The sequence below is a fragment of the Callionymus lyra genome, chromosome 14, assembly GCF_982586985.1.
Source record: "Callionymus lyra chromosome 14, fCalLyr1.hap1.1, whole genome shotgun sequence".
Taxonomy (NCBI): domain Eukaryota; kingdom Metazoa; phylum Chordata; class Actinopteri; order Syngnathiformes; family Callionymidae; genus Callionymus; species Callionymus lyra.
Window position 1 is genome coordinate 1456622 of NC_141831.1, and position 26367 is coordinate 1482988.

Consider the following 26367-nt stretch of genomic DNA (forward strand, 5'->3'; position numbering starts at 1 on the left):
TGAAGACACGAAGACATGAAGACATGTTGACATGAGGACATGTTGACATGAAGACATGAAGACATGTTGACATGTTGACATGAGGACATGTTGACATGAAGACATGAAGACATATTGACATGAAGACATGAAGACATGTTGACATGAAGACACGAAGACATGTTGACATGAAGACATGTTGACATGAAGACACGAAGACACGAAGACATGTTGACATGTTGACATGAAGACATGTTGACATGAAGACATGTTGACATGAAGACATGAAGACACGAAGACATGTTGACATGAAGACATGAAGACATGTTGACATGAAGACACGAAGACATGTTGACATGAAGACACGAAGACATGTTGACATGAAGACATGAAGACACGAAGACATGAAGACATGTTGACATGAGGACATGAGGACATGTTGACATGTTGACATGAAGACATGAAGACATGCTGACATGAGGACATGTTGACATGAAGACATGTTGACATGAAGACATGAAGACATGTTGACATGAAGACACGAAGACATGTTGACATGAAGACATGTTGACATGAAGACATGAAGACATGAAGACACGAAGACATGTTGACATGAAGACATGAAGACATGTTGACATGAAGACACGAAGACATGTTGACATGAAGACACGAAGACATGTTGACATGAAGACATGAAGACACGAAGACATGAAGACATGTTGACATGAGGACATGAGGACATGTTGACATGAAGACATGAAGACATGCTGACATGAGGACATGTTGACATGAAGACATGTTGACATGAAGACATGAAGACATGTTGACATGAAGACACGAAGACATGTTGACATGAAGACATGTTGACATGAAGACATGAAGACATGTTGACATGAAGACATGAAGACATGTTGACATGAAGACATGTTGACATGAGGACATGTTGACATGAAGACATGTTGACATGAAGACATGAAGACATGTTGACATGAAGACGCGAAGACATGTTGACATGAAGACATGTTGACACGAAGACATGTTGACATGTTGACATGAAGACATGAAGACATGTTGACATGAAGACACGAAGACACGAAGACATGAAGACATGTTGACATGAAGACATGAAGACATGTTGACACGAAGACACGAAGACACGAAGATATGAAGACATGAAGACATGTTGACACGAAGATATGAAGACACGAAGACATGTTGACATGTTGACATGAAGACATGAAGACATGTTGACATGAAGACATGAAGACATGTTGACATGAAGACATGAAGACATGTTGACATGAAGACACGAAGACATGTTGACATGAAGACATGTTGACATGAAGACACGAAGACACGAAGACATGTTGACATGAAGACATGTTGACATGAAGACACGAAGACATGTTGACATGAAGACACGAAGACATGTTGACATGAAGACACGAATACATGTTGACATGAAGACACGAATACATGTTGACATGAAGACACGAATACATGTTGACATGAAGACATGTTGACATTTTGACATTTTGACATGAAGACATGTTGACATGAAGACACAAAGACATGTTGACATGAAGACACGAAGACATGAAGACATGTTGACATGTTGACATGAAGACATGTTGACATGAAGACACGAAGACATGTTGACATGAAGACATGAGGACATGTTGACATGAAGACATGATGACATGTTGACACGAAGACATGTTGACATGAAGACATGAAGACATGTTGACATGAAGACACGAAGACATGAAGACATGTTGACATGAAGACATGAAGACATGTTGACATGAAGACATGAAGACATGTTGACATGAGGACATGTTGACATGAAGACATGAAGACATGTTGACATGAAGACACGAAGACATGTTGACATGAAGACACGAAGACATGAAGACATGTTGACATGAAGACATGAAGACATGTTGACATGAGGACATGTTGACATGAAGACATGAAGACATGTTGACATGAAGACATGTTGACATGAAGACATGAAGACATGTTGACATGAAGACATGAAGACCTGTTGACATGAGGACATGTTGACATGAAGACATGAAGACATGTTGACATGAAGACACGAAGACATGTTGACATGAAGACACGAAGACATGAAGACATGTTGACATGAAGACATGTTGACATGAGGACATGTTGACATGAAGACATGAAGACATGTTGACATGTTGACATGAAGACATGTTGACATGAAGACGCGAAGACATGTTGACATGAGGACATGTTGACATGAAGACATGAAGACATGTTGACATGAAGACGCGAAGACATGTTGACATGAGGACATGTTGACATGAAGACATGAAGACATGTTGACATGAAGACATGTTGACATGAAGACGCGAAGACATGTTGACATGAAGACATGTTGACATGAAGACGCGAAGACATGTTGACATGAAGACATGTTGACATGTTGACACGAAGATATGAAGACACGAAGACCTGTTGACATGAAGACATGAAGACCTGTTGACATGAGGACATGTTGACATGAAGACATGAAGACATGTTGACATGAAGACACGAAGACATGTTGACATGAAGACACGAAGACATGAAGACATGTTGACATGAGGACATGTTGACATGAAGACATGAAGACATGTTGACATGAAGACATGAAGACATGTTGACATGAAGACGCGAAGACATGTTGACATGAGGACATGTTGACATGAAGACATGAAGACATGAAGACATGTTGACATGAAGACGCGAAGACATGTTGACATGAGGACATGTTGACATGAAGACATGAAGACATGTTGACATGAAGACATGAAGACATGTTGACATGAAGACGCGAAGACATGTTGACATGAAGACATGTTGACATGAAGACGCGAAGACATGTTGACATGAAGACATGTTGACATGAAGACGCGAAGACATGTTGACATGAAGACATGTTGACATGTTGACACGAAGATATGAAGACACGAAGACCTGTTGACATGAAGACATGAAGACCTGTTGACATGAGGACATGTTGACATGAAGACATGAAGACATGTTGACATGAAGACACGAAGACATGTTGACATGAAGACACGAAGACATGAAGACATGTTGACATGAGGACATGTTGACATGAAGACATGAAGACATGAAGACATGTTGACATGTTGACATGAAGACATGAAGACATGTTGACATGAAGACGCGAAGACATGTTGACATGAGGACATGTTGACATGAAGACATGAAGACATGAAGACATGTTGACATGAAGACGCGAAGACATGTTGACATGAGGACATGTTGACATGAAGACATGAAGACATGTTGACATGAAGACATGAAGACATGTTGACATGAAGACGCGAAGACATGTTGACATGAAGACATGTTGACATGTTGACACGAAGATATGAAGACACGAAGACATGTTGACATGAAGACATGAAGACATGTTGACATGAAGACACGAATACATGTTGACATGTTGACATGAAGACATGTTGACATGTTGACATGAAGACATGAAGACATGTTGACATGAAGACACGAAGACATGTTGACATGAAGACATGAAGACATGAAGACATGTTGACATGAAGACACGAATACATGTTGACATGTTGACATGAAGACATGTTGACATGTTGACATGAAGACATGAAGACATGAAGACATGTTGACATGAAGACATGTTGACATGTTGACATGAAGACATGAAGACATGAAGACATGTTGACATGTTGACATGAAGACATGAAGACATGTTGACATGAAGACATGTTGACATGTTGACATGAAGACATGAAGACATGTTGACATGAAGACATGTTGACATGTTGACATGAAGACATGAAGACATGTTGACATGTTGACATGAAGACATGTTGACATGTTGACATGTTGACATGAAGACATGAAGACATGTTGACATGAAGACACGAATACAGGTTGACATGAAGACATGTTGACATGTTGACATGAAGACACGAATACATGTTGACATGTTGACATGAAGACATGTTGACATGAAGACATGAAGACATGTTGACATGAAGACACGAATACATGTTGACATGTTGACATGAAGACATGTTGACATGTTGACATGAAGACATGAAGACATGTTGACATGAAGACATGTTGACATGTTGACATGAAGACATGTTGACATGTTGACATGTTGACATGTTGACATGAAGACATGAAGACATGAAGACATGTTGACATGAAGACATGTTGACATGTTGACATGAAGACATGAAGACATGAAGACATGTTGACATGTTGACATGAAGACATGTTGACATGTTGACATGAAGACATGTTGACATGAAGACACGAATACATGTTGACATGAAGACATGTTGACATGTTGACATGAAGACACGAATACATGTTGACATGTTGACATGAAGACATGTTGACATGTTGACATGAAGACATGAAGACATGTTGACATGAAGACATGTTGACATGTTGACATGTTGACATGTTGACATGAAGACATGAAGACATGTTGACATGAAGACATGAAGACATGTTGACATGAAGACACGAAGACATGTTGACATGAAGACACGAAGACATGTTGACATGAAGACACGAAGACATGTTGACATGTTGACATGAAGACACGAATACATGTTGACATGAAGACACGAATACATGTTGACATGTTGACATGAAGACATGTTGACATGAAGACACGAAGACATGTTGACATGAAGACACGAATACATGTTGACATGAAGACACGAATACATGTTGACATGAAGACACGAAGACATGTTGACATGTTGACATGTTGACATGAAGACATGTTGACATGAAGACACGAAGACATGTTGACATGTTGACATGTTGACATGTTGACATGTTGACATGTTGACATGAAGACACGAATACATGTTGACATGAAGACACGAATACATGTTGACATGTTGACATGAAGACACGAATACATGTTGACATGTTGACATGAAGACATGAAGACATGTTGACATGAAGACACGAAGACATGTTGACATGAAGACACGACGACATGAAGACGATGTTTCGTGGACGACTGACGTGAAGTTTCTCCTTCAGGGCGACTTGTTGCTTCAGAGCAACAACGTGATCGAAGTGGTCACTAAACTGGCCATGATGTCGGACAAGAATACGAATACATGTTGACATGAAGACATGTTGACATGAAGACATGAAGACATGTTGACATGAAGACACGAATACATGTTGACATGTTGACATGAAGACATGAAGACATGTTGACATGAAGACACGAAGACATGTTGACATGAAGACACGACGACATGAAGACGATGTTTCGTGGACGACTGACGTGAAGTTTCTCCTTCAGGGCGACTTGTTGCTTCAGAGCAACAACGTGATCGAAGTGGTCACTAAACTGGCCATGATGTCGGACAAGAACAGCCTCGTCAACGTGTGCCTCGGCAGGTATGACCTCTGACCTTGACTCCTGCAGGTGAAGGTCAGACGTGTAACCTTTGTTACACTTTCATTGAACTTGGATTTATTTGAATAGACTCTTGTTTTTTAAGCCTTTCATTTTGAGATAGAATTCTATCATTTTTATCTCGAATCATTTAGATTTTCTTCAATAGTTCATTTAAAATTTGAAGACGTTTTTTTTTATATACATAGTTTGACATTTTAATTACAAGAATGTCAAATAAATGTCATATTTTTATTTGTATTCTTTTAAATCCAATATAAATGTTACAATAGAGTCTCCAGACTAAACCAACAGAGCTCAGAGCTACTGATCAAACTCTCAACCAATCATGTGACGAGCAGAAGATCATGTGACGAAGCAGAAGATCATGTGACGAAGCAGAAGATCATGTGACGAAGCAGAAGATCATGTGACGAAGCAGAAGCTCATGATCCAGTAACTCTGTTGCTTTTGTCTGATGCTTTAACTTATTTAATTTAATTTTTCAACCTTCAAAAAAGTCAATCATCTGGATTCATACCAAACACTGATCCAATCAAATCTTAGTGATCCTCTCAGTGGGCGGAGCTTATGACAAAGAAAGCGTCTCATTGGCTGCAGCTTCACTAACATGTCCCTGTGAGTGTGTAGAGTCGATAAAGTTGTTGTTATAGTAACACAATCATGTCAGAGTCATGTGACTGATGACATCATCACTCTGAGACGCTCTTAGAAAAGATTGTTTGTAAACAAGTGTTTGTTGAAACTCTAGCGTTCAATACAACGACTCGCGAGGAAAACCCGGATCCGTGGACTTCGTGCGAGGTCCGGAGGTGAAGGTCGGGAAAGGTCGCCGCGGTCACATGTTGGTGGTACGTCTGAGGTTCTGATCCCGTGGAGCTTCGTTCCTCTGACGCTCTTCTCTCCTCAGGTCGCTCCTCAGATGGTGACACTTTGATTGACAGCCTCAAACATCCGCTTCATGTGTTTATTGAGCAGGAGTCATAAATATCAACGTTCACACTGTTCATCAATAAATAGTCAATAAATATTAAATACCGAGGAGGACGGTGGCCTGTGAGGGTCTGACGTCTCAATGTTATCAAAGCTTCACTAATGTTGACTTTTAACAACATTTAACAACATTTAAAACTTAAAGGTGAATTTGTTCTTCAAAAGGTTTGATTCATTGAAAATGAAGGAAAATGATTGTGAAATAAATAAAATAAACTTTCAATCGTTGGTGTCGTTATTTCTGCTCGTGCTGGAGTGGCGCCCTCTGCTGGACGACACGAGGAACCTCAGTGTTGGTCGCGTTAGCTTTGGCCTCGAGCAGCAGGAAGTCTCGCGCCAGACGGACCAGGAACCAGTGGAGATCCCTGAGGACCAGGAAACCTTCGACTCTTCTCGTCCACTCGTCAGCGTCACGTCTGGAGACCACGGTCGGGACAGAAGGAGGAATCCAAGAGGACTTGAGGAGCCGCAGCTGGAGAGGAAGAAACACGGTGACCTCAGGTGATCTCAGGTGATCTCGTGTGATCTCAGGTGATCTCATGTGACCTTAGCTGATCTCATGTTATCTCAGGTGATCTCGGATGACCTCAGGTGATCTAATGTGACCTTAGGTGATCTCATGTGATATCATGTGGCCTCAGATGACCTCAGGTGATCTCATGTGACCTTAGGTGATCTCATGTGATATCATGTGGCCTCAGATGACCTCAGGTGATCTAATGTGACCTCAGGTGATCTCATGTGACCTTAGGTGATCTCATGTGATATCATGTGGCCTCAGATGACCTCACACACTCACCTGGTGTTCCACCTCAATCATCAGGTCCCGCAGGTCCAGCTGGATGTTGAAGAAGTTCTCAGGTAAAGACGAGTCTGTGTTCTTCTCTTCCTTCTCCAGACGAGTCCTGCTCAACTCCAGCTGAGTCCAGTAGACGTTCAAGTCCTGCAGAGCTGTGTGGAGACGCTGGACGTCCTGAAGACACACAAGTGTTTGTTACTCTGAACACACACACCATCAACACACACGTCAAACACACACATGCATACAGACAACACAAGACAACACCCTAATTAACACAAACTCTTGATACAAGAATGAAAAACACACACTCGCACGGAGACAATCACACACAGACACACAATCATATACACTATATTGTGTGTAAAAAAATCACCTGAAGCTTCATCCACGAGTTAAAGTCCAGAGAAAGTTCTGGAAGAATCTCCAGTCGTTCACTTCTGTCCTCGTAGTTCTCAAGACCGAGCTGTTCCTGAGTCTGAAGATGATGAAGATGATGATGAAGAAGATGATGATGATGATGATGATGATGATGATGAAGATGATGATGATGATGATGATGAAGATGATGATGATGATGATGATGATGAAGATGATGATGATGATGATGATGAAGATGATGATGAAGATGATGATGATGATGATGATGAAGATGATGATGAAGATGATGATGATGATGATGATGAAGAGGATGATGATGATGATGATGATGATGATGAAGATGATGATGAAGATGATGAAGATGATGATGATGATGATGAAGATGATGATGAAGATGATGATGATGATGATGATGATGAAGATGATGATGATGATGATGATGAAGATGATGATGAAGATGATGAAGATGATGAAGATGAAGATGAAGATTTACTCACATATGTCTTCATCACTTGAGTCACGAGACTCTTCGTGCTCCTCGTCAACATAAACGTTTCTGTCCAGAGAAGAGACGACGAACAACTGATGAAGAAGATCAGGAGGAACCAGGAGGCCAACATCTGCAACACAACACATGTTACTACACAACAACTGTTACTACACACTCTACACATGTTACTACACAACATCTGCAACACAACACATGTTACTACACAACAACTGTTACTACACACTCTACACATGTTACTACACAACATCTGCACCACAACACATGTTACTACACAACAACTGCACCACAACACATGTTACTACACAACACATGTTACTACACAACATCTGCAACACAACACATGTTACTACACAACACATGTTACTACACAACATCTGCAACACAACACATGTTACTACACAACACATGTTACTACACAACACATGTTACTACACAACATCTGCAAAACAACACATGTTACTACACAACACACACTACACCTGTTACTACACAACACATGTTACCACACACTCTACACATGTTACTACACAACACACAGTACACCTGTTAATACACACTCTTCACATGTTACTACACAACACACACTACACCTGTTACTACACAACAAACACTACACTTGTTACTACACAAAAAACACTATACCTGTCACTACACACTCTACACCTGTTACTACACAACACACACTACACCTGTTACTACACTACACCTGTTACTACACAACACACACTACACCTGTTACTACACAACACACACTACACCTGTTACTACACAACACACACTACACCTGTTACTACACAACACACACTACACCTGTTACTACACAACACACACTACACCTGTTACTACACAACACACACTACACATGTTACTACACAACCAAAACTACACATGTTACTACACAACACACACTACACATGTTACTACACAAAACATGTTATTAAACACTACACCTGTTACTACATAACACATGTTACGACACACTCTACACATGTTACTACACAACACACTCTACACATGTTACTACACAACACACACTACACCTGTTACTACACAACACACACTACACTTGTTACTACACAAAACACACTACACACTAAAACACGAAGTAAACATTATAACACACAGTTGTACAAAATAACAAAACACACACACACTCACTCACACACACACACTATAATCCACAGAAGGGACTAAAGCAACACAACTTAATGTTTGTTTCTGGCTCCCTCTAGTGTTACAACTGTGTAATTGCAAAATAACTCCAACAGGTGTATTTGTTTACAAAAGAGAATAAAAACAACAACAACTAAACACACAACAAAAACAAAAATGAAGTGATTTATGTTTAAAAAAAAAACATTAATTTATACAGAAAATAAAAAAGTAAGAAAACATTTAAATAAAACTTTATAAACAAACACACAACAGTGATGAACATATTTAAACACAAACAATGTTTTCTCACCTCGAGCAGCTTTTGTGTTGTTTTGTGTCTTTTGTCGTCTGAGCAGAAGAACTTCATCTTCACTCGTTTCTCGAGTTTTTATACAAATATTTGTCTTTTTGTTTCACTTTCTTTCTGTCGTTCTCTCGTTCGTTCTCTCTCTCTCTTTCTCTCTCTCTCTCGTTCGTTCTCTCTCTCTCTCTCTTTCTCTCTCATTCGTTCTCTCTCAGTCTCGACCTGTGGTCACGAACAGGAAGCGACGAGGAATCGAATACAACAAGTTTATCAAGTTTCTAATGATTGTGTGTTTACATGTATTTATATGTCTGTGTGTATTTATATGTCTGTGTGTATTTATATGTCTGTGTGTATTTATATGTCTGTGTGTATTTATATGTCTGTGTGTATTTATGTGTCTGTCTGTGTGTATTTATATGTCTGTGTGTATTTATGTGTCTGTCTGTGTGTATTTATATGTCTGTGTGTATTTATGTGTCTGTCTGTGTGTATTTATATGTCTGTGTGTATTTATGTGTCTGTCTGTGTGTATTTATATGTCTGTGTGTATTTATGTGTCTGTCTGTGTGTATTTATATGTCTGTGTGTATTTATGTGTCTGTCTGTGTGTATTTATATGTCTGTGTGTATTTATGTGTCTGTCTGTGTGTATTTATATGTCTGTGTGTATTTATGTGTCTGTCTGTGTGTATTTATATGTCTGTGTGTATTTATGTGTCTGTCTGTGTGTATTTATGTGTCTGAATGTATTTATGTGTCTGTGTGTATTTATGTGTCTGTGTGTATTTATGTGTCTGTTTGTGTGTATATGTGTGTGTATACGTATGAGTGTCGGTGTATATGTATATATATATGTGTCTGAGTGTGTATATATATATAAATCAAGGAAAAGCCTGAACAAATAAAAACGTCTTAAGATGTTTCTTGAAGGAGTCAGTAGATCATCAAACACACATGTTTCTTGAAGGAGTCAGTAGATCATCAAACACACATGTTTCTTGAAGGAGTCAGTAGATCATCAAACACAGATGTTTCTTGAAGGAGTCAGTAGATCATCAAACACAGATGTTTCTTGAAGGAGTCAGTAGATCATCAAACACACATGTTTCTTGAAGGAGTCAGTAGATCATCAAACACAGATGTTTCTTGAAGGAGTCAGTAGATCATCAAACACACATGTTTCTTAAAGGAGTCAGTAGATCATCAAACACAGATGTTTCTTGAAGGAGTCAGTAGATCATCAAACACACATGTTTCTTGAAGGAGTCAGTAGATCATCAAACACAGATGTTTCTTGAAGGAGTCAGTAGATCATCAAACACAGATGTTTCTTGAAGGAGTCAGTAGATCATCAAACACAGATGTTTCTTGAAGGAGTCAGTAGATCATCAAACACAGATGTTTCTTAAAGGAGTCAGTAGATCATCAAACACAGATGTTTCTTGAAGGAGTCAGTAGATCATCAAACACACAGATGTTTCTTGAAGGAGTCAGTAGATCATCAAACACACATGTTTCTTGAAGGAGTCAGTAGATCATCAAACACACATGTTTCTTGAAGGAGTCAGTAGATCATCAAACACACATGTTTCTTGAAGGAGTCAGTAGATCATCAAACACAGATGTTTCTTGAAGGAGTCAGTAGATCATCAAACACACAGATGTTTCTTGAAGGAGTCAGTAGATCATCAAACACACAGATGTTTCTTGAAGGAGTCAGTAGATCATCAAACACAGATGTTTCTTGAAGGAGTCAGTAGATCATCAAACACAGATGTTTCTTGAAGGAGTCAGTAGATCATCAAACACAGATGTTTCTTGAAGGAGTCAGTAGATCATCAAACACAGATGTTTCTTGAAGGAGTCAGTAGATCATCAAACACAGATGTTTCTTGAAGGAGTCAGTAGATCATCAAACACAGATGTTTCTTAAAGGAGTCAGTAGATCATCAAACACAGATGTTTCTTGAAGGAGTCAGTAGATCATCAAACACAGATGTTTCTTAAAGGAGTCAGTAGATCATCAAACACAGATGTTTCTTGAAGGAGTCAGTAGATCATCAAACACAGATGTTTCTTGAAGGAGTCAGTAGATCATCAAACACAGATGTTTCTTGAAGGAGTCAGTAGATCATCAAACACAGATGTTTCTTGAAGGAGTCAGTAGATCATCAAACACACATGTTTCTTAAAGGAGTCAGTAGATCATCAAACACAGATGTTTCTTGAAGGAGTCAGTAGATCATCAAACAGAGATGTTTCTTGAAGGAGTCAGTAGATCATCAAACACAGATGTTTCTTGAAGGAGTCAGTAGATCATCAAACACAGATGTTTCTAGAAGGAGTCAGTAGATCATCAAACACAGATGTTTCTTGAAGGAGTCAGTAGATCATCAAACACAGATGTTTCTTGAAGGAGTCAGTAGATCATCAAACACAGATGTTTCTTAAAGGAGTCAGTAGATCATCAAACACAGATGTTTCTTGAAGGAGTCAGTAGATCATCAAACACAGATGTTTCTTGAAGGAGTCAGTAGATCATCAAACACAGATGTTTCTTGAAGGAGTCAGTAGATCCATCAAACACAGATGTTTCTTGAAGGAGTCAGTAGATCATCAAACCCAGATGTTTCTAGAAGGAGTCAGTAGATCATCAAACACAGATGTTTCTTGAAGGAGTCAGTAGATCATCAAACACAGATGTTTCTTGAAGGAGTCAGTAGATCATCAAACACAGATGTTTCTTGAAGGAGTCAGTAGATCATCAAACACAGATGTTTCTTGAAGGAGTCAGTAGATCATCAAACACAGATGTTTCTTGAAGGAGTCAGTAGATCATCAAACACAGATGTTTCTTGAAGGAGTCAGTAGATCATCAAACACAGATGTTTCTTAAAGGAGTCAGTAGATCATCAAACACAGATGTTTCTTGAAGGAGTCAGTAGATCATCAAACACAGATGTTTCTTGAAGGAGTCAGTAGATCATCAAACACAGATGTTTCTTGAAGGAGTCAGTAGATCATCAAACACAGATGTTTCTTGAAGGAGTCAGTAGATCATCAAACACAGATGTTTCTTGAAGGAGTCAGTAGATCATCAAACACAGATGTTTCTTAAAGGAGTCAGTAGATCATCAAACACAGATGTTTCTTGAAGGAGTCAGTAGATCATCAAACACACAGATGTTTCTTGAAGGAGTCAGTAGATCATCAAACACAGATGTTTCTTGAAGGAGTCAGTAGATCATCAAACACACATGTTTCTTGAAGGAGTCAGTAGATCATCAAACACACATGTTTCTTGAAGGAGTCAGTAGATCATCAAACACAGATGTTTCTTGAAGGAGTCAGTAGATCATCAAACACAGATGTTTCTTGAAGGAGTCAGTAGATCATCAAACACACAGATGTTTCTTGAAGGAGTCAGTAGATCATCAAACACACAGATGTTTCTTGAAGGAGTCAGTAGATCATCAAACACAGATGTTTCTTGAAGGAGTCAGTAGATCATCAAACACAGATGTTTCTTGAAGGAGTCAGTAGATCATCAAACAAAGATGTTTCTTGAAGGAGTCAGTAGATCATCAAACACAGATGTTTCTTGAAGGAGTCAGTAGATCATCAAACACAGATGTTTCTTAAAGGAGTCAGTAGATCATCAAACACAGATGTTTCTTGAAGGAGTCAGTAGATCATCAAACACAGATGTTTCTTAAAGGAGTCAGTAGATCATCAAACACAGATGTTTCTTGAAGGAGTCAGTAGATCATCAAACACAGATGTTTCTTGAAGGAGTCAGTAGATCATCAAACACAGATGTTTCTTGAAGGAGTCAGTAGATCATCAAACACAGATGTTTCTTGAAGGAGTCAGTAGATCATCAAACACAGATGTTTCTTAAAGGAGTCAGTAGATCATCAAACACAGATGTTTCTTGAAGGAGTCAGTAGATCATCAAACACAGATGTTTCTTGAAGGAGTCAGTAGATCATCAAACACAGATGTTTCTTGAAGGAGTCAGTAGATCATCAAACACAGATGTTTCTTGAAGGAGTCAGTAGATCATCAAACACAGATGTTTCTTGAAGGAGTCAGTAGATCATCAAACACAGATGTTTCTTAAAGGAGTCAGTAGATCATCAAACACAGATGTTTCTTGAAGGAGTCAGTAGATCATCAAACACACATGTTTCTTGAAGGAGTCAGTAGATCATCAAACACAGATGTTTCTTGAAGGAGTCAGTAGATCATCAAACACAGATGTTTCTTGAAGGAGTCAGTAGATCATCAAACACACAGATGTTTCTTGAAGGAGTCAGTAGATCATTAAACACACAGATGTTTCTTGAAGGAGTCAGCAGATCATTAAACACACATGTTTCTTAAAGGAGTCAGTAGATCATCAAACACAGATGTTTCTTGAAGGAGTCAGTAGATCATCAAACACAGATGTTTCTTGAAGGAGTCAGTAGATCATCAAACACACATGTTTCTTGAAGGAGTCAGTAGATCATCAAACACAGATGTTTCTTGAAGGAGTCAGTAGATCATCAAACACAGATGTTTCTTAAAGGAGTCAGTAGATCATCAAACACAGATGTTTCTTGAAGGAGTCAGTAGATCATCAAACACAGATGTTTCTTAAAGGAGTCAGTAGATCATCAAACACACATGTTTCTTGAAGGAGTCAGTAGATCATCAAACACAGATGTTTCTTGAAGGAGTCAGTAGATCATCAAACACAGATGTTTCTTGAAGGAGTCAGTAGATCATCAAACACAGATGTTTCTTGAAGGAGTCAGTAGATCATCAAACACAGATGTTTCTTGAAGGAGTCAGTAGATCATCAAACACAGATGTTTCTTGAAGGAGTCAGTAGATCATCAAACACAGATGTTTCTTGAAGGAGTCAGTAGATCATCAAACACAGATGTTTCTTGAAGGAGTCAGTAGATCATCAAACACAGATGTTTCTTAAAGGAGTCAGTAGATCATCAAACACAGATGTTCCTTGAAGGAGTCAGTAGATCATCAAACAGATGTTTCTTGAAGGAGTCAGTAGATCATCAAACACAGATGTTTCTTAAAGGAGTCAGTAGATCATCAAACACAGATGTTTCTTGAAGGAGTCAGTAGATCATCAAACAGATGTTTCTTGAAGGAGTCAGTAGATCATCAAACACAGATGTTTCTTGAAGGAGTCAGTAGATCATCAAACACAGATGTTTCTTGAAGGAGTCAGTAGATCATCAAACACAGATGTTTCTTGAAGGAGTCAGTAGATCATCAAACGCAGATGTTTCTTGAAGGAGTCAGTAGATCATCAAACACAGATGTTTCTTGAAGGAGTCAGTAGATCATCAAACACAGATGTTTCTTGAAGGAGTCAGTAGATCATCAAACGCAGATGTTTCTTGAAGGAGTCAGTAGATCATCAAACGCAGATGTTTCTTGAAGGAGTCAGTAGATCATCAAACACAGATGTTTCTTGAAGGAGTCAGTAGATCATCAAACACAGATGTTTCTTGAAGGAGTCAGTAGATCATCAAACACAGATGTTTCTTGAAGGAGTCAGTAGATCATCAAACACAGATGTTTCTTGAAGGAGTCAGTAGATCATCAAACACAGATGTTTCTTGAAGGAGTCAGTAGATCATCAAACACAGATGTTTCTTGAAGGAGTCAGGGTGTGTATATATATGTGTAAGTGTGTGTGTGTGTGAATATATATATGTGTGTGTGTATATATATATGTGTGTGTGTGTGTGAATAAACTTCAAAATAAAATAACAAATTAAATAAATTAGAAGAAAAATCATCTTTTCATTGTTTTCTCACAAAAGTGTATTTACTGTTGTTGTGTAGTGTTGTGTACAACTGCTCAGTGTTGTCTAGTGTTGTGTACAACTGCTCAGTGTTGTGTAGTGTTGTGTACAACTGCTCAGTGTCGTCTAGTGTTGTGTACAACTGCTCAGTGTTGTCTAGTGTTGTGTACAACTGCTCAGTGTTGTGTAGTGTTGTGTACAACTGCTCAGTGTTGTCTAGTGTTGTGTACAACTGCTCAGTGTTGTCTAGTGTTGTGTACAACTGCTCAGTGTTGTCTAGTGTTGTGTACAACTGCTCAGTGTTGTCTAGTGTTGTGTACAACTGCTCAGTGTTGTCTAGTGTTGTGTACAACTACTCAGTGTTGTCTAGTGTTGTGTACAACTGCTCAGTGTTGTCTAGTGTTGTGTACAACTGCTCAGTGTTGTCTAGTGTTGTGTACAACTGCTCAGTGTTGTCTAGTGTTGTGTACAACTGCTCAGTGTTGTCTAGTGTTGTGTACAACTGCTCAGTGTTGTCTAGTGTTGTGTACAACTGCTCAGTGTTGTCTAGTGTTGTGTACAACTACTCAGTGTTGTCTAGTGTTGTGTACAACTACTCAGTGTTGTCTAGTGTTGTGTACAACTGCTCAGTGTTGTCTAGTGTTGTGTACAACTGCTCAGTGTTGTCTAGTGTTGTGTACAACTGCTCAGTGTTGTCTAGTGTTGTGTACAACTGCTCAGTGTTGTCTAGTGTTGTGTACAACTACTCAGTGTTGTCTAGTGTTGTGTACAACTGCTCAGTGTTGTCTAGTGTTGTGTACAACTGCTCAGTGTTGTCCAGTGTTGTGTACAACTGCTCAGTGTTGTCTAGTGTTGTGTACAACTGCTCAGTGTTGTCTAGTGTTGTGTACAACTGCTCAGTGTTGTCCAGTGTTGTGTACAACTGCTCAGTGTTGTCTAGTGTTGTGTACAACTACTCAGTGTTGTCTAGTGTTGTGTACAACTGCTCAGTGTTGTTTAATATATTGTTCCTTCACTCGTGAACAAGAGCCTGAGATTCATCCTCATGGACGGAGAAATCTTATTTTGAAGGAGTTGATTTGAGGCTCGTTTCTTCTCCTTCACTCGTCTCTGGTGTAAACCTCACAGGAAGTGAGTCAGTGATGCAACACAGACATGTGTCCAGAGTTGACCCACTTCCTGTCTGTGAGCATCCGACGTGGGAATCCCTCATAAACAGACAGTACCTAGGAACCTCTTTCGTGACGTCTTGACTTCCTGTTTCCAGGGGTTTTCTCTCGAGTGACGCGTCTTCAGTTCTTCTCGAGAAAAGACTCTCATGTTCTGAGAAAGTCCACAAAATTCCACACACGAGGCAGGAAGTACTTTTATTGTGAAATATGGAAGAGAAACTGATGTTATTTGAAGAAGGACTCGTGAAGTAAAGTTAGTAATAATTTCTACACCAGGGCCACAAATACTTAAACAATCAAAACAATACTCGATAAAATATATACAGTATTTTCCGCATCAGACGCACCTTCAATGTTTGGCCTATTTTAGAAGTTTTTCATAAATAGTTTGCACCGGATTATAAGCATAAAATAAAAGATACAAACGTTTGATTGGGTTGTTATTAATCCAATGGATAAAGCTGAGCTAAAGGGAACGTCAACAAAACAGTCATGGCATGTTGAACGCACGCGTACGACATGTTAATCGATGATTTTGTGTGTACAACAACTAAGACAAACTCGCTCAAACCGGTGGCAGTAATCTTACTCCATAGACGTCCGCCATGATGTGACGTTGTCAGGGATTTTCTCCCGGACAATAGGAATGTACAGAGACTAGCGTTAGCATAACAAGTCAGAATCCAGTTTTTACCACCAGCAAGGAGGCTCTTCTCACGGCTCGTCCCAAACCACTGAAGAACCTCTGATGCTGGCTTTTTATTCCATATTTCAGATGACGTCACACTTGAATACAAACAGTTTGTTCATTTGTTGCTGGACGTAGCCAGCAAAGACCTGTTTTCTGTACGAGTCATTGAGCGCAGCATCATAGCCAGGATGCTGAGTTCAGCAAGTTAAAGGAGCTGAACTCAGCTAACTCAAACTATCTCAAACTAACTAAGAATAACTCAAACTAACTAAGACTAATGCAAACTAACTCAAACTAACTAAGACTAACTAAAACTAACTCAAACTAACTAAGACTAATGCAAACTAACTCAAACTAACTCAAACTAACTCAAACTAACTCAAACTAACTAAGACTAACTAAAACTAACTAAGACTAATGCAACTAACTCAAACTAACTAAGACTAACTAAAACTAACTCAAACTAACTAAGACTAATGCAAACTAACACAAACTAACTAAGACTAACTATAACTAACTCAAACGTACTAAGACTAACTAAAACTAACTCAAACTAACTAAGAATAACTAAAACTAACTCAAACTAAGTCAAACTAAGTCGGACTCTACTGGTGTAAACATCAGTTAGTTCTTCCAACAATAACGACCTCAGATGATCCTCGACATCAACACGAAGTCTGGCAGAGATTCAGGAGAAAACATTGATGAACTAATAATAACAAAGTTTGTTTATGTTTCATCATCAGTGAAGAATCTTCTGTTGTCGTGTTTGTTTAGAACATGAACCGATGCAGTGACTGACGTTTAGTAGAAGAAAGAAGAAGAAAGAAGAAGAAAGAAGAAGAAAGAAGAATAAAGAAGAATGAAGAAGAATAAAGAAGAATAAAGAAGAATAAAAAAGAAGAATGACGAATTAAAAAGAATAATGAAGAATAAAGAAGAATAAAGAAGAATGAAGAAGAATGAAGAAGAATAAAGAAGAATAAAGAAGAATAAAGAAGAATAAAGAAGAATAAAGAAGAATGAAGAAGAATAAAGAAGAATAAAGAAGAATGAAGAAGAATAAAGAAGAATAAAGAAGAATAAAGAAGAATAAAGAAGAATAAAGAAGAAGAATAGCGAATAAAAAAGAATAAAGAAGAATAAAGAAGAATAAAGAAGAAGAATAGCGAATAAAAAAGAATAAAGAAGAATAAAGAAGAATAAAGAAGAATAAAAAAGAAGAATAGCGAATAAAAAAGAATAAAGAAGAATAAAGAAGAATAAAAAAGAAGAATAGCGAATAAAAAAGAATAAAGAAGAATAAAGAAGAATAAAGAAGAACAAAGAAGAATGAAGAAGAATAAAAAAGAAGAATAACGAATAAAAAAGAATAATGAAGAATAAAGAATAAGAATAAAGAATAAAAAAGAAGAAAGAAGAAGAAAGAAGAATAAAGAAGAATAAAGAAGAATGAAGAAGAATAAAGAAGAATAAAGAAGAATAAAAAAGAATAAAGGAGAATAAAGAAGAATAAAGAAGAATGAAGAAGAATAAAGAAGAATAAAGAAGAATAAAGAAGAATGAAGAAGAATAAAAAAGAAGAATAACGAATAAAAAAGAATAATGAAGAATAAAGAATAAGAATAAAGAATAAAAAAGAATAAAGAATAATAAAGAAGAATAAAGAAGAATAAAGAAGAATAAAGAAGAATAAAGAAGAATGAAGAAGAATAAAGAAGAATAAAGAAGAATAAAGAAGAATGAAGAAGAATAAAGAAGAATAAAGAAGAATAAAGAAGAATGAAGAAGAATAAAGAAGAATAAAGAAGAATAAAGAAGAATGAAGAAGAATAAAGAAGAATAAAGAAGAATAAAGAAGAATAAAGAAGAATAAAGAAGAATGAAGAAGAATAAAGAAGAATAAAGAAGAATGAAGAAGAATAAAGAAGAATAAAGAAGAATAAAGAAGAATAAAGAAGAATAAAGAAGAAGAATAGCGAATAAAAAAGAATAAAGAAGAATAAAGAAGAATAAAGAAGAAGAATAGCGAATAAAAAAGAATAAAGAAGAATAAAGAAGAATAAAAAAGAAGAATAGCGAATAAAAAAGAATAAAGAAGAATAAAGAAGAATAAAAAAGAAGAATAGCGAATAAAAAAGAATAAAGAAGAATAAAGAAGAATAAAGAAGAATAAAGAAGGATGAAGAAGAATAAAAAAGAAGAATAACGAATAAAAAAGAATAATGAAGAATAAAGAATAAGAATAAAGAATAAAAAAGAAGAAAGAAGAAGAAAGAAGAATAAAGAAGAATAAAGAAGAATGAAGAAGAATAAAGAAGAATAAAGAAGAATAAAAAAGAATAAAGGAGAATAAAGAAGAATAAAGAAGAATGAAGAAGAATAAAGAAGAATAAAGAAGAATAAAGAAGAATGAAGAAGAATAAAAAAGAAGAATAACGAATAAAAAAGAATAATGAAGAATAAAGAATAAGAATAAAGAATAAAAAAGAATAAAGAATAATAAAGAAGAATAAAGAAGAATAAAGAAGAATAAAGAAGAATAAAAAAGAATAAAGAAGAATAAAGAAGAATGAAGAAGAATAAAGAAGAATATAGAAGAATAAAAAAGAATAAAAAAGAATAAAGAAGAATAAAGAAGAATAAAGAAGAATAAAGAAGAATAAAGAAGAATGAAGTAGAATAAAGAAGAATAAAGAAGAATAAAAAAGAATAAAGAAGAGATAAAGAAGAATAAAGAAGAATAAAGAAGAAGAAAGAAGAATAAAGAAGAATAAAAAAGAAGAATAACGAATAAAAAAGAATAATGAAGAATAAAGAATAAGAATAAAGAATAAAAAATAATAAAGAAGAATAAAGAAGAATAAAGAAGAATAAAGAAGAATGAAGAAGAATAAAGAAGAATAAAAAAGAAGAATAACGAATAAAAAAGAATAATGAAGAATAAAGAATAAGAATAAAGAATAAAGAATAAAAAAGAATAAAGAAGAATAAAGAAGAATAAAAAAGAATAAAGAAGAATAAAGAAGAATAAAGAAGAATGAAGAAGAATAAAGAAGAATAAAGAAGAATAAAGAAGAATAATGAAGAATAAAGAATAAGAATAAAGAATAAAAAAGAATAAAGAAGATTAAGAAGAATAAAGAAGAATAAAGAAGAATGAAGAAGAATGAAGAAGAATAAAGAAGAATAAAAAAGAAGAATAACGAATAAAAAAGAATAATGAAGAATAAAGAATAAGAATAAAGAATAAAGAATAAAGAATAAAAAAGAATAAAGAAGAATAAAGAAGAATAAAAAAGAATAAAGAAGAATAAAGAAGAATAAAGAAGAATGAAGAAGAATAAAGAAGAATAAAGAAGAATAAAGAAGAATAATGAAGAATAAAGAATAAGAATAAAGAATAAAAAAGAATAAAGAAGATTAAGAAGAATAAAGAAGAATAAAGAAGAATGAAGAAGAATGAAGAAGAATAAAGAAGAATAAAAAAGAAGAATAACGAATAAAAAAGAAGAATAAAGAATAAGAATAAAGAATAAAGAAGAATAAAGAAGAATAAAAAAGAATAAAGAAGAATAAAGAAGAATAAAGAAGAATAAAGAAGAATGAAGAAGAATAAAGATTAAAAAACAAACAATTCACAAAAACCTCTTGCATCCCTTAATTATAATGAGATTCTCTTTTTAGTTGTAAAAATCTACTTCTGGCAGGTGTAGAGATTGTCGTCATCTCGTGACCCGTCATCTCTTGACCCGTCATCTCGTGACCCGTCATCTCGTGACCCGTCATCTCGTGACCCGTCATCTCGTGACCCGTCATCTCGTGACCCGTCATCTCGTGACCCGTCATCTCGTGACCCGTCATCTCTTGAGTCGTCATCTCGTGACCCGTCATCTCGTGACCCGTCATCTCTTGAGTCATCATCTCGTGACCCGTCATCTCGTGACCCGTCATCTCGTGACCCGTCATCTCGTGACCCGTCATCTCGTGACCCGTCATCTCGTGACCCGTCATCTCGTGACCCGTCATCTCGTGACCCGTCATCTCGTGACCCGTCATCTCGTGACCCGTCATCTCGTGACCCGTCATCTCGTGACCCGTCATCTCGTGACCCGTCATCTCGTGAGTCGTCATCTCGTGACCCGTCATCTCGTGACCCGTCATCTCGTGACCCGTCATCTCGTGACCCGTCATCTCGTGACCCGTCATCTCGTGACCCGTCATCTCGTGACCCGTCATCTCGTGACCCGTCATCTCTTGAGTCGTCATCTCGTGACCCGTCATCTCGTGACCCGTCATCTCTTGAGTCATCATCTCGTGACCCATCATCTCGTGAGTCATCATCTCGTGACCCGTCATCTCTTGAGTCGTCATCTCGTGACCCGTCATCTCGTGACCCGTCATCTCGTGAGTCATCATCTCGTGAGTCGTCATCTCGTGACCCGTCATCTCGTGACCCGTCATCTCGTGACCCGTCATCTCGTGACCCGTCATCTCTTGAGTCGTCATCTCGTGACCCGTCATCTCGTGACCCGTCATCTCTTGAGTCATCATCTCGTGACCCGTCATCTCGTGAGTCGTCATCTCGTGACCCGTCATCTCGTGACCCGTCATCTCGTGACCCGTCATCTCGTGACCCGTCATCTCTTGAGTCGTCATCTCGTGACCCGTCATCTCGTGACCCGTCATCTCTTGAGTCATCATCTCGTGACCCGTCATCTCGTGAGTCATCATCTCGTGACCCGTCATCTCTTGAGTCGTCATCTCGTGACCCGTCATCTCGTGACCCGTCATCTCGTGAGTCATCATCTCGTGACCCGTCATCTCGTGAGTCGTCATCTCGTGACCCGTCATCTCGTGACCCGTCATCTCGTGACCCGTCATCTCGTGACCCGTCATCTCGTGACCCGTCATCTCGTGACCCGTCATCTCGTTACCCGTCATCTCGTGACCCGTCATCTCGTGACCCGTCATCTCGTGACCCGTCATCTCGTGAGTCGTCATCTCGTGACCCGTCATCTCGTGACCCGTCATCTCTTGAGTCATCATCTCGTGACCCGTCATCTCTTGAGTCATCATCTCATGACCCGTCATCTCGTGACCCGTCATCTCGTGACCCGTCATCTCATGACCCGTCATCTCGTGACCCTTCATCTCGTGACCCGTCATCTCGTGACCCGTCATCTCGTGACCCGTCATCTCGTGACCCGTCATCTCGTGACCCGTCATCTCGTGACCCGTCATCTCGTGACCCGTCATCTCGTGACCAGTCATCTCTTGAGTCATCATCTCGTGACCCGTCATCTCGTGACCCGTCATCTCTTGAGTCGTCATCTCGTGACCCGTCATCTCGTGACCCGTCATCTCGTGACCCGTCATCTCGTGACCCGTCATCTCTTGAGTCATCATCTCGTGACCCGTCATCTCGTGACCCGTCATCTCTTGAGTCGTCATCTCGTGACCCGTCATCTCGTGACCCGTCATCTCGTGACCCGTCATCTCGTGACCCGTCATCTCGTGACCCGTCATCTCGTGACCCGTCATCTCGTGACCCGTCATCTCGTGACCCGTCATCTCTTGAGTCGTCATCTCGTGACCCGTCATCTCGTTACCCGTCATCTCGTGACCCGTCATCTCGTGAACCGTCATCTCTTGAGTCGTCATCTCGTGACCCGTCATCTCGTGACCCGTCATCTCGTGAACCGTCATCTCTTGAGTCATCATCTCTTGACCCGTCATCTCTTGAGTCATCATCTCGTGACCCGTCATCTCGTGACCCGTCATCTCGTGACCCGTCATCTCTTGACCCGTCATCTCTTGACCCGTCATCTCTTGAGTCATCATCTCGTGACCCGTCATCTCGTGACCCGTCATCTCTTGAGTCATCATCTCGTTACCCGTCATCTCGTGACCCGTCATCTCGTTACCCGTCATCTCGTGACCCGTCATCTCGTTACCCGTCATCTCGTGAGTCGTCATCTCGTGACCCGTCATCTCTTGAGTCATCATCTCGTGACCCGTCATCTCTTGAGTCATCATCTCGTGACCCGTCATCTCGTGACCCGTCATCTCGTGACCCGTCATCTCGTGACCCGTCATCTCGTTACCCGTCATCTCGTGACCCTTCATCTCGTTACCCGTCATCTCGTGACCCGTCATCTCGTGACCCGTCATCTCGTGACCCGTCATCTCGTGACCCGTCATCTCGTGACCCGTCATCTCGTGACCCGTCATCTCGTGAGTCGTCATCTCGTTACCCGTCATCTCGTGACCCGTCATCTCGTGACCCGTCATCTCGTGACCCGTCATCTCGTGACCCGTCATCTCTTGAGTCGTCATCTCGTGACCCGTCATCTCGTTACCCGTCATCTCGTGACCCGTCATCTCGTGACCCGTCATCTCGTGACCCGTCATCTCGTGACCCGTCATCTCGTGACCCGTCATCTCGTGACCCGTCATCTCGTTACCCGTCATCTCGTGACCCGTCATCTCGTGACCCGTCATCTCTTGAGTCGTCATCTCGTGACCCGTCATCTCGTGACCCGTCATCTCGTGACCCGTCATCTCGTTACCCGTCATCTCGTGACCCGTCATCTCTTGAGTCGTCATCTCGTGACCCGTCATCTCGTGACCCGTCATCTCGTGACCCGTCATCTCGTGACCCGTCATCTCGTGACCCGTCATCTCGTGACCCGTCATCTCTTGAGTCGTCATCTCGTGACCCGTCATCTCGTGACCCGTCATCTCTTGAGTCGTCATCTCGTGACCCGTCATCTCGTTACCCGTCATCTCGTGACCCGTCATCTCGTGACCCGTCATCTCGTGACCCGTCATCTCGTGACCCGTCATCTCGTGACCCGTCATCTCGTGACCCGTCATCTCGTGACCCGTCATCTCGTTACCCGTCATCTCGTGAGTGGGCATCTCGTGAGTGGTCATCTCTTGAGTCGTCATCTCGTGACCCGTCATCTCGTGACCCGTCATCTCTTGAGTCGTCATCTCTTGAGTCGTCATCTCGTGACCTGTCATCTCGTGAACCGTCATCTCTTGAGTCGTCATCTCGTGACCCGTCATCTCGTGAACCGTCATCTCTTGAGTCGTCATCTCGTGACCCGTCATCTCGTGACCCGTCATCTCTTGAGTCGTCATCTCGTGACCCGTCATCTCGTTACCCGTCATCTCGTGAGTGGGCATCTCGTGAGTGGTCATCTCTTGAGTCGTCATCTCGTGACCCGTCATCTCGTGACCCGTCATCTCTTGAGTCGTCATCTCTTGAGTCGTCGTCTCGTGACCCGTCATCTCGTGAACCGTCATCTCTTGAGTCGTCATCTCGTGACCCGTCATCTCGTGAACCGTCATCTCTTGAGTCGTCATCTCGTGACCCGTCATCTCGTGACCCGTCATCTCGTGAACCGTCATCTCTTGAGTCGTCATCTCGTGACCCGTCATCTCGTGAGTGGTCATCTCTTGAGTCGTCATCTCGTGACCCGTCATCTCGTGACCCGTCATCTCGTGACCCGTCATCTCGTTACCCGTCATCTCGTGAGTCGTCATCTCGTGAGTGGTCATCTCTTGAGTCGTCATCTCGTGACCCGTCATCTCGTGACCCGTCATCTCGTTACCCGTCATCTCGTGAGTGGGCATCTCGTGAGTGGTCATCTCGTGAGTGGTCATCTCGTGACCCGTCATCTCGTTACCCGTCATCTCGTGAGGTGTCATCTCGTGAGTGGTCATCTCGTGGCCCATCATCTCGTGACCCGTCATCTCTTGACCCGTCATCTAGTTATCCGTCATCTCGTGAGGTGTCATCTCGTGAGTGGTCATCTTGTGAGTGGTCATCTTGTGAGTGGTCATCTCGTGACCCGTCATCTCGTGACCCGTCATCTCATGAGTGGGCATCTCGTGAGTGGTCATCTCGTGAGTGGTCATCTCGTGACCCGTCATCTCGTTACCCGTCATCTCGTGAGTGGTCATCTCGTGAGTGGTCATCTCGTGGCCCATCATCTCGTGACCCGTCATCTCGTGAGGTGTCATCTCGTGAGTGGTCATCTCGTGAGTGGTCATCTTGTGAGTGGTCATCTCGTGACCCGTCATCTCGTGACCCGTCATCTCGTGACCCGTCATCTCGTTACGCGTCATCTCGTGAGGTGTCATCTCGTGAGGTGTCATCTCGTGAGGTGTCATCTCATGAGTGGGCATCTCGTGAGTGGTCATCTCGTGACCCGTCATCTCGTGACCCGTCATCTCGTTACCCGTCATCTCGTGAGGTGTCATCTCGTGAGTGGTCATCTCGTGAGTCGTCATCTCGTGACCCTTCATCTCGTGACCCGTTATCTCGTGACCCGTCATCTCGTGACCCGTCATCTCGTGACCTGTCATCTCGTGAGTGGTCATCTCGTGAGTGGTCATCTCGTTACCCGTCATCTCGTGACCCGTCATCTCTTGAGTCGTAATGTCGTGACCCGTCATCTCGTGACCCGTCATCTCGTGACCCGTCATCTCGTGACCCGTCATCTCGTGAGTGGTCATCTCGTGAGTGGTCATCTCGTGAGGTGTCATCTCGTGACCCGTCATCTCATGAGTGGTCATCTCTTGAGTCGTCATCTCGTGACCCGTCATCTCGTGACCCGTCATCTCGTGACCCGTCATCTCGTGACCCGTCATCTCTTGAGTCGTCATCTCGTGATCCGTCATCTCGTGACCTGTCATCTCTTGAGTCGTCATCTCGTGACCCGTCATCTCGTGACCCGTCATCTCTTGAGTCGTCATCTCGTGACCCGTCATCTCGTGAGTGGTCATCTCTTGAGTCGTCATCTCGTGACCCGTCATCTCGTGAGTGGTCATCTCTTGAGTCGTCATCTCGTGACCCGTCATCTCATGACCCGTCATCTCGTGACCCGTCATCTCGTGACCCGTCCCTATCGACTCATCATCTCGTGACCCGTCATCTCGTGAGTCGTCATCTCGTGACCCGTCATCTCGTGAGTCGTCATCTCGTGACCCGTCATCTCGTGAGTCGTCATCTCGTGACCAGTCATCTCATGACCCGTCATCTCGTGACCCGTCATCTCGTGA

The 26367-nt window shown here is 40.4% G+C and overlaps 2 protein-coding genes across 4 annotated transcripts in view; one reads left to right on the forward strand and one right to left on the reverse strand.

The window, feature by feature from the left end:
• Window positions 1-6674, forward strand: part of LOC148065648 (unconventional myosin-Ic-like) — a 32688-nt gene extending 26014 nt beyond the window's left edge. For all 3 annotated transcript variants that reach the window (XM_087806707.1, XM_087806706.1, XM_087806705.1), the window contains 3 exons: window positions 5342-5439; window positions 6210-6309; window positions 6369-6674. In XM_087806707.1, coding sequence (XP_087662833.1) covers window positions 5342-5439; window positions 6210-6309; window positions 6369-6395 — 225 coding nt within the window. In that variant the 3' untranslated portion in view covers window positions 6396-6674. The remainder of the gene's footprint in view (window positions 1-5341; window positions 5440-6209; window positions 6310-6368) is intronic.
• Window positions 6675-6681: 7 nt separating this feature from the next.
• LOC148065649 (uncharacterized) lies at window positions 6682-9766 on the reverse strand. The gene is made up of 5 exons (XM_087806710.1): window positions 9608-9766; window positions 8129-8251; window positions 7627-7728; window positions 7251-7424; window positions 6682-6923 (listed from the first exon to the last, which is right to left on the reverse strand). The coding sequence occupies exons 1-5, from the start codon at window positions 9662-9664 to the stop codon at window positions 6687-6689; spliced, it is 693 nt and encodes a 230-aa protein (XP_087662836.1). The 5' UTR covers window positions 9665-9766; the 3' UTR covers window positions 6682-6686.
• Between the last annotated feature and the right edge of the window lie 16601 nt (window positions 9767-26367).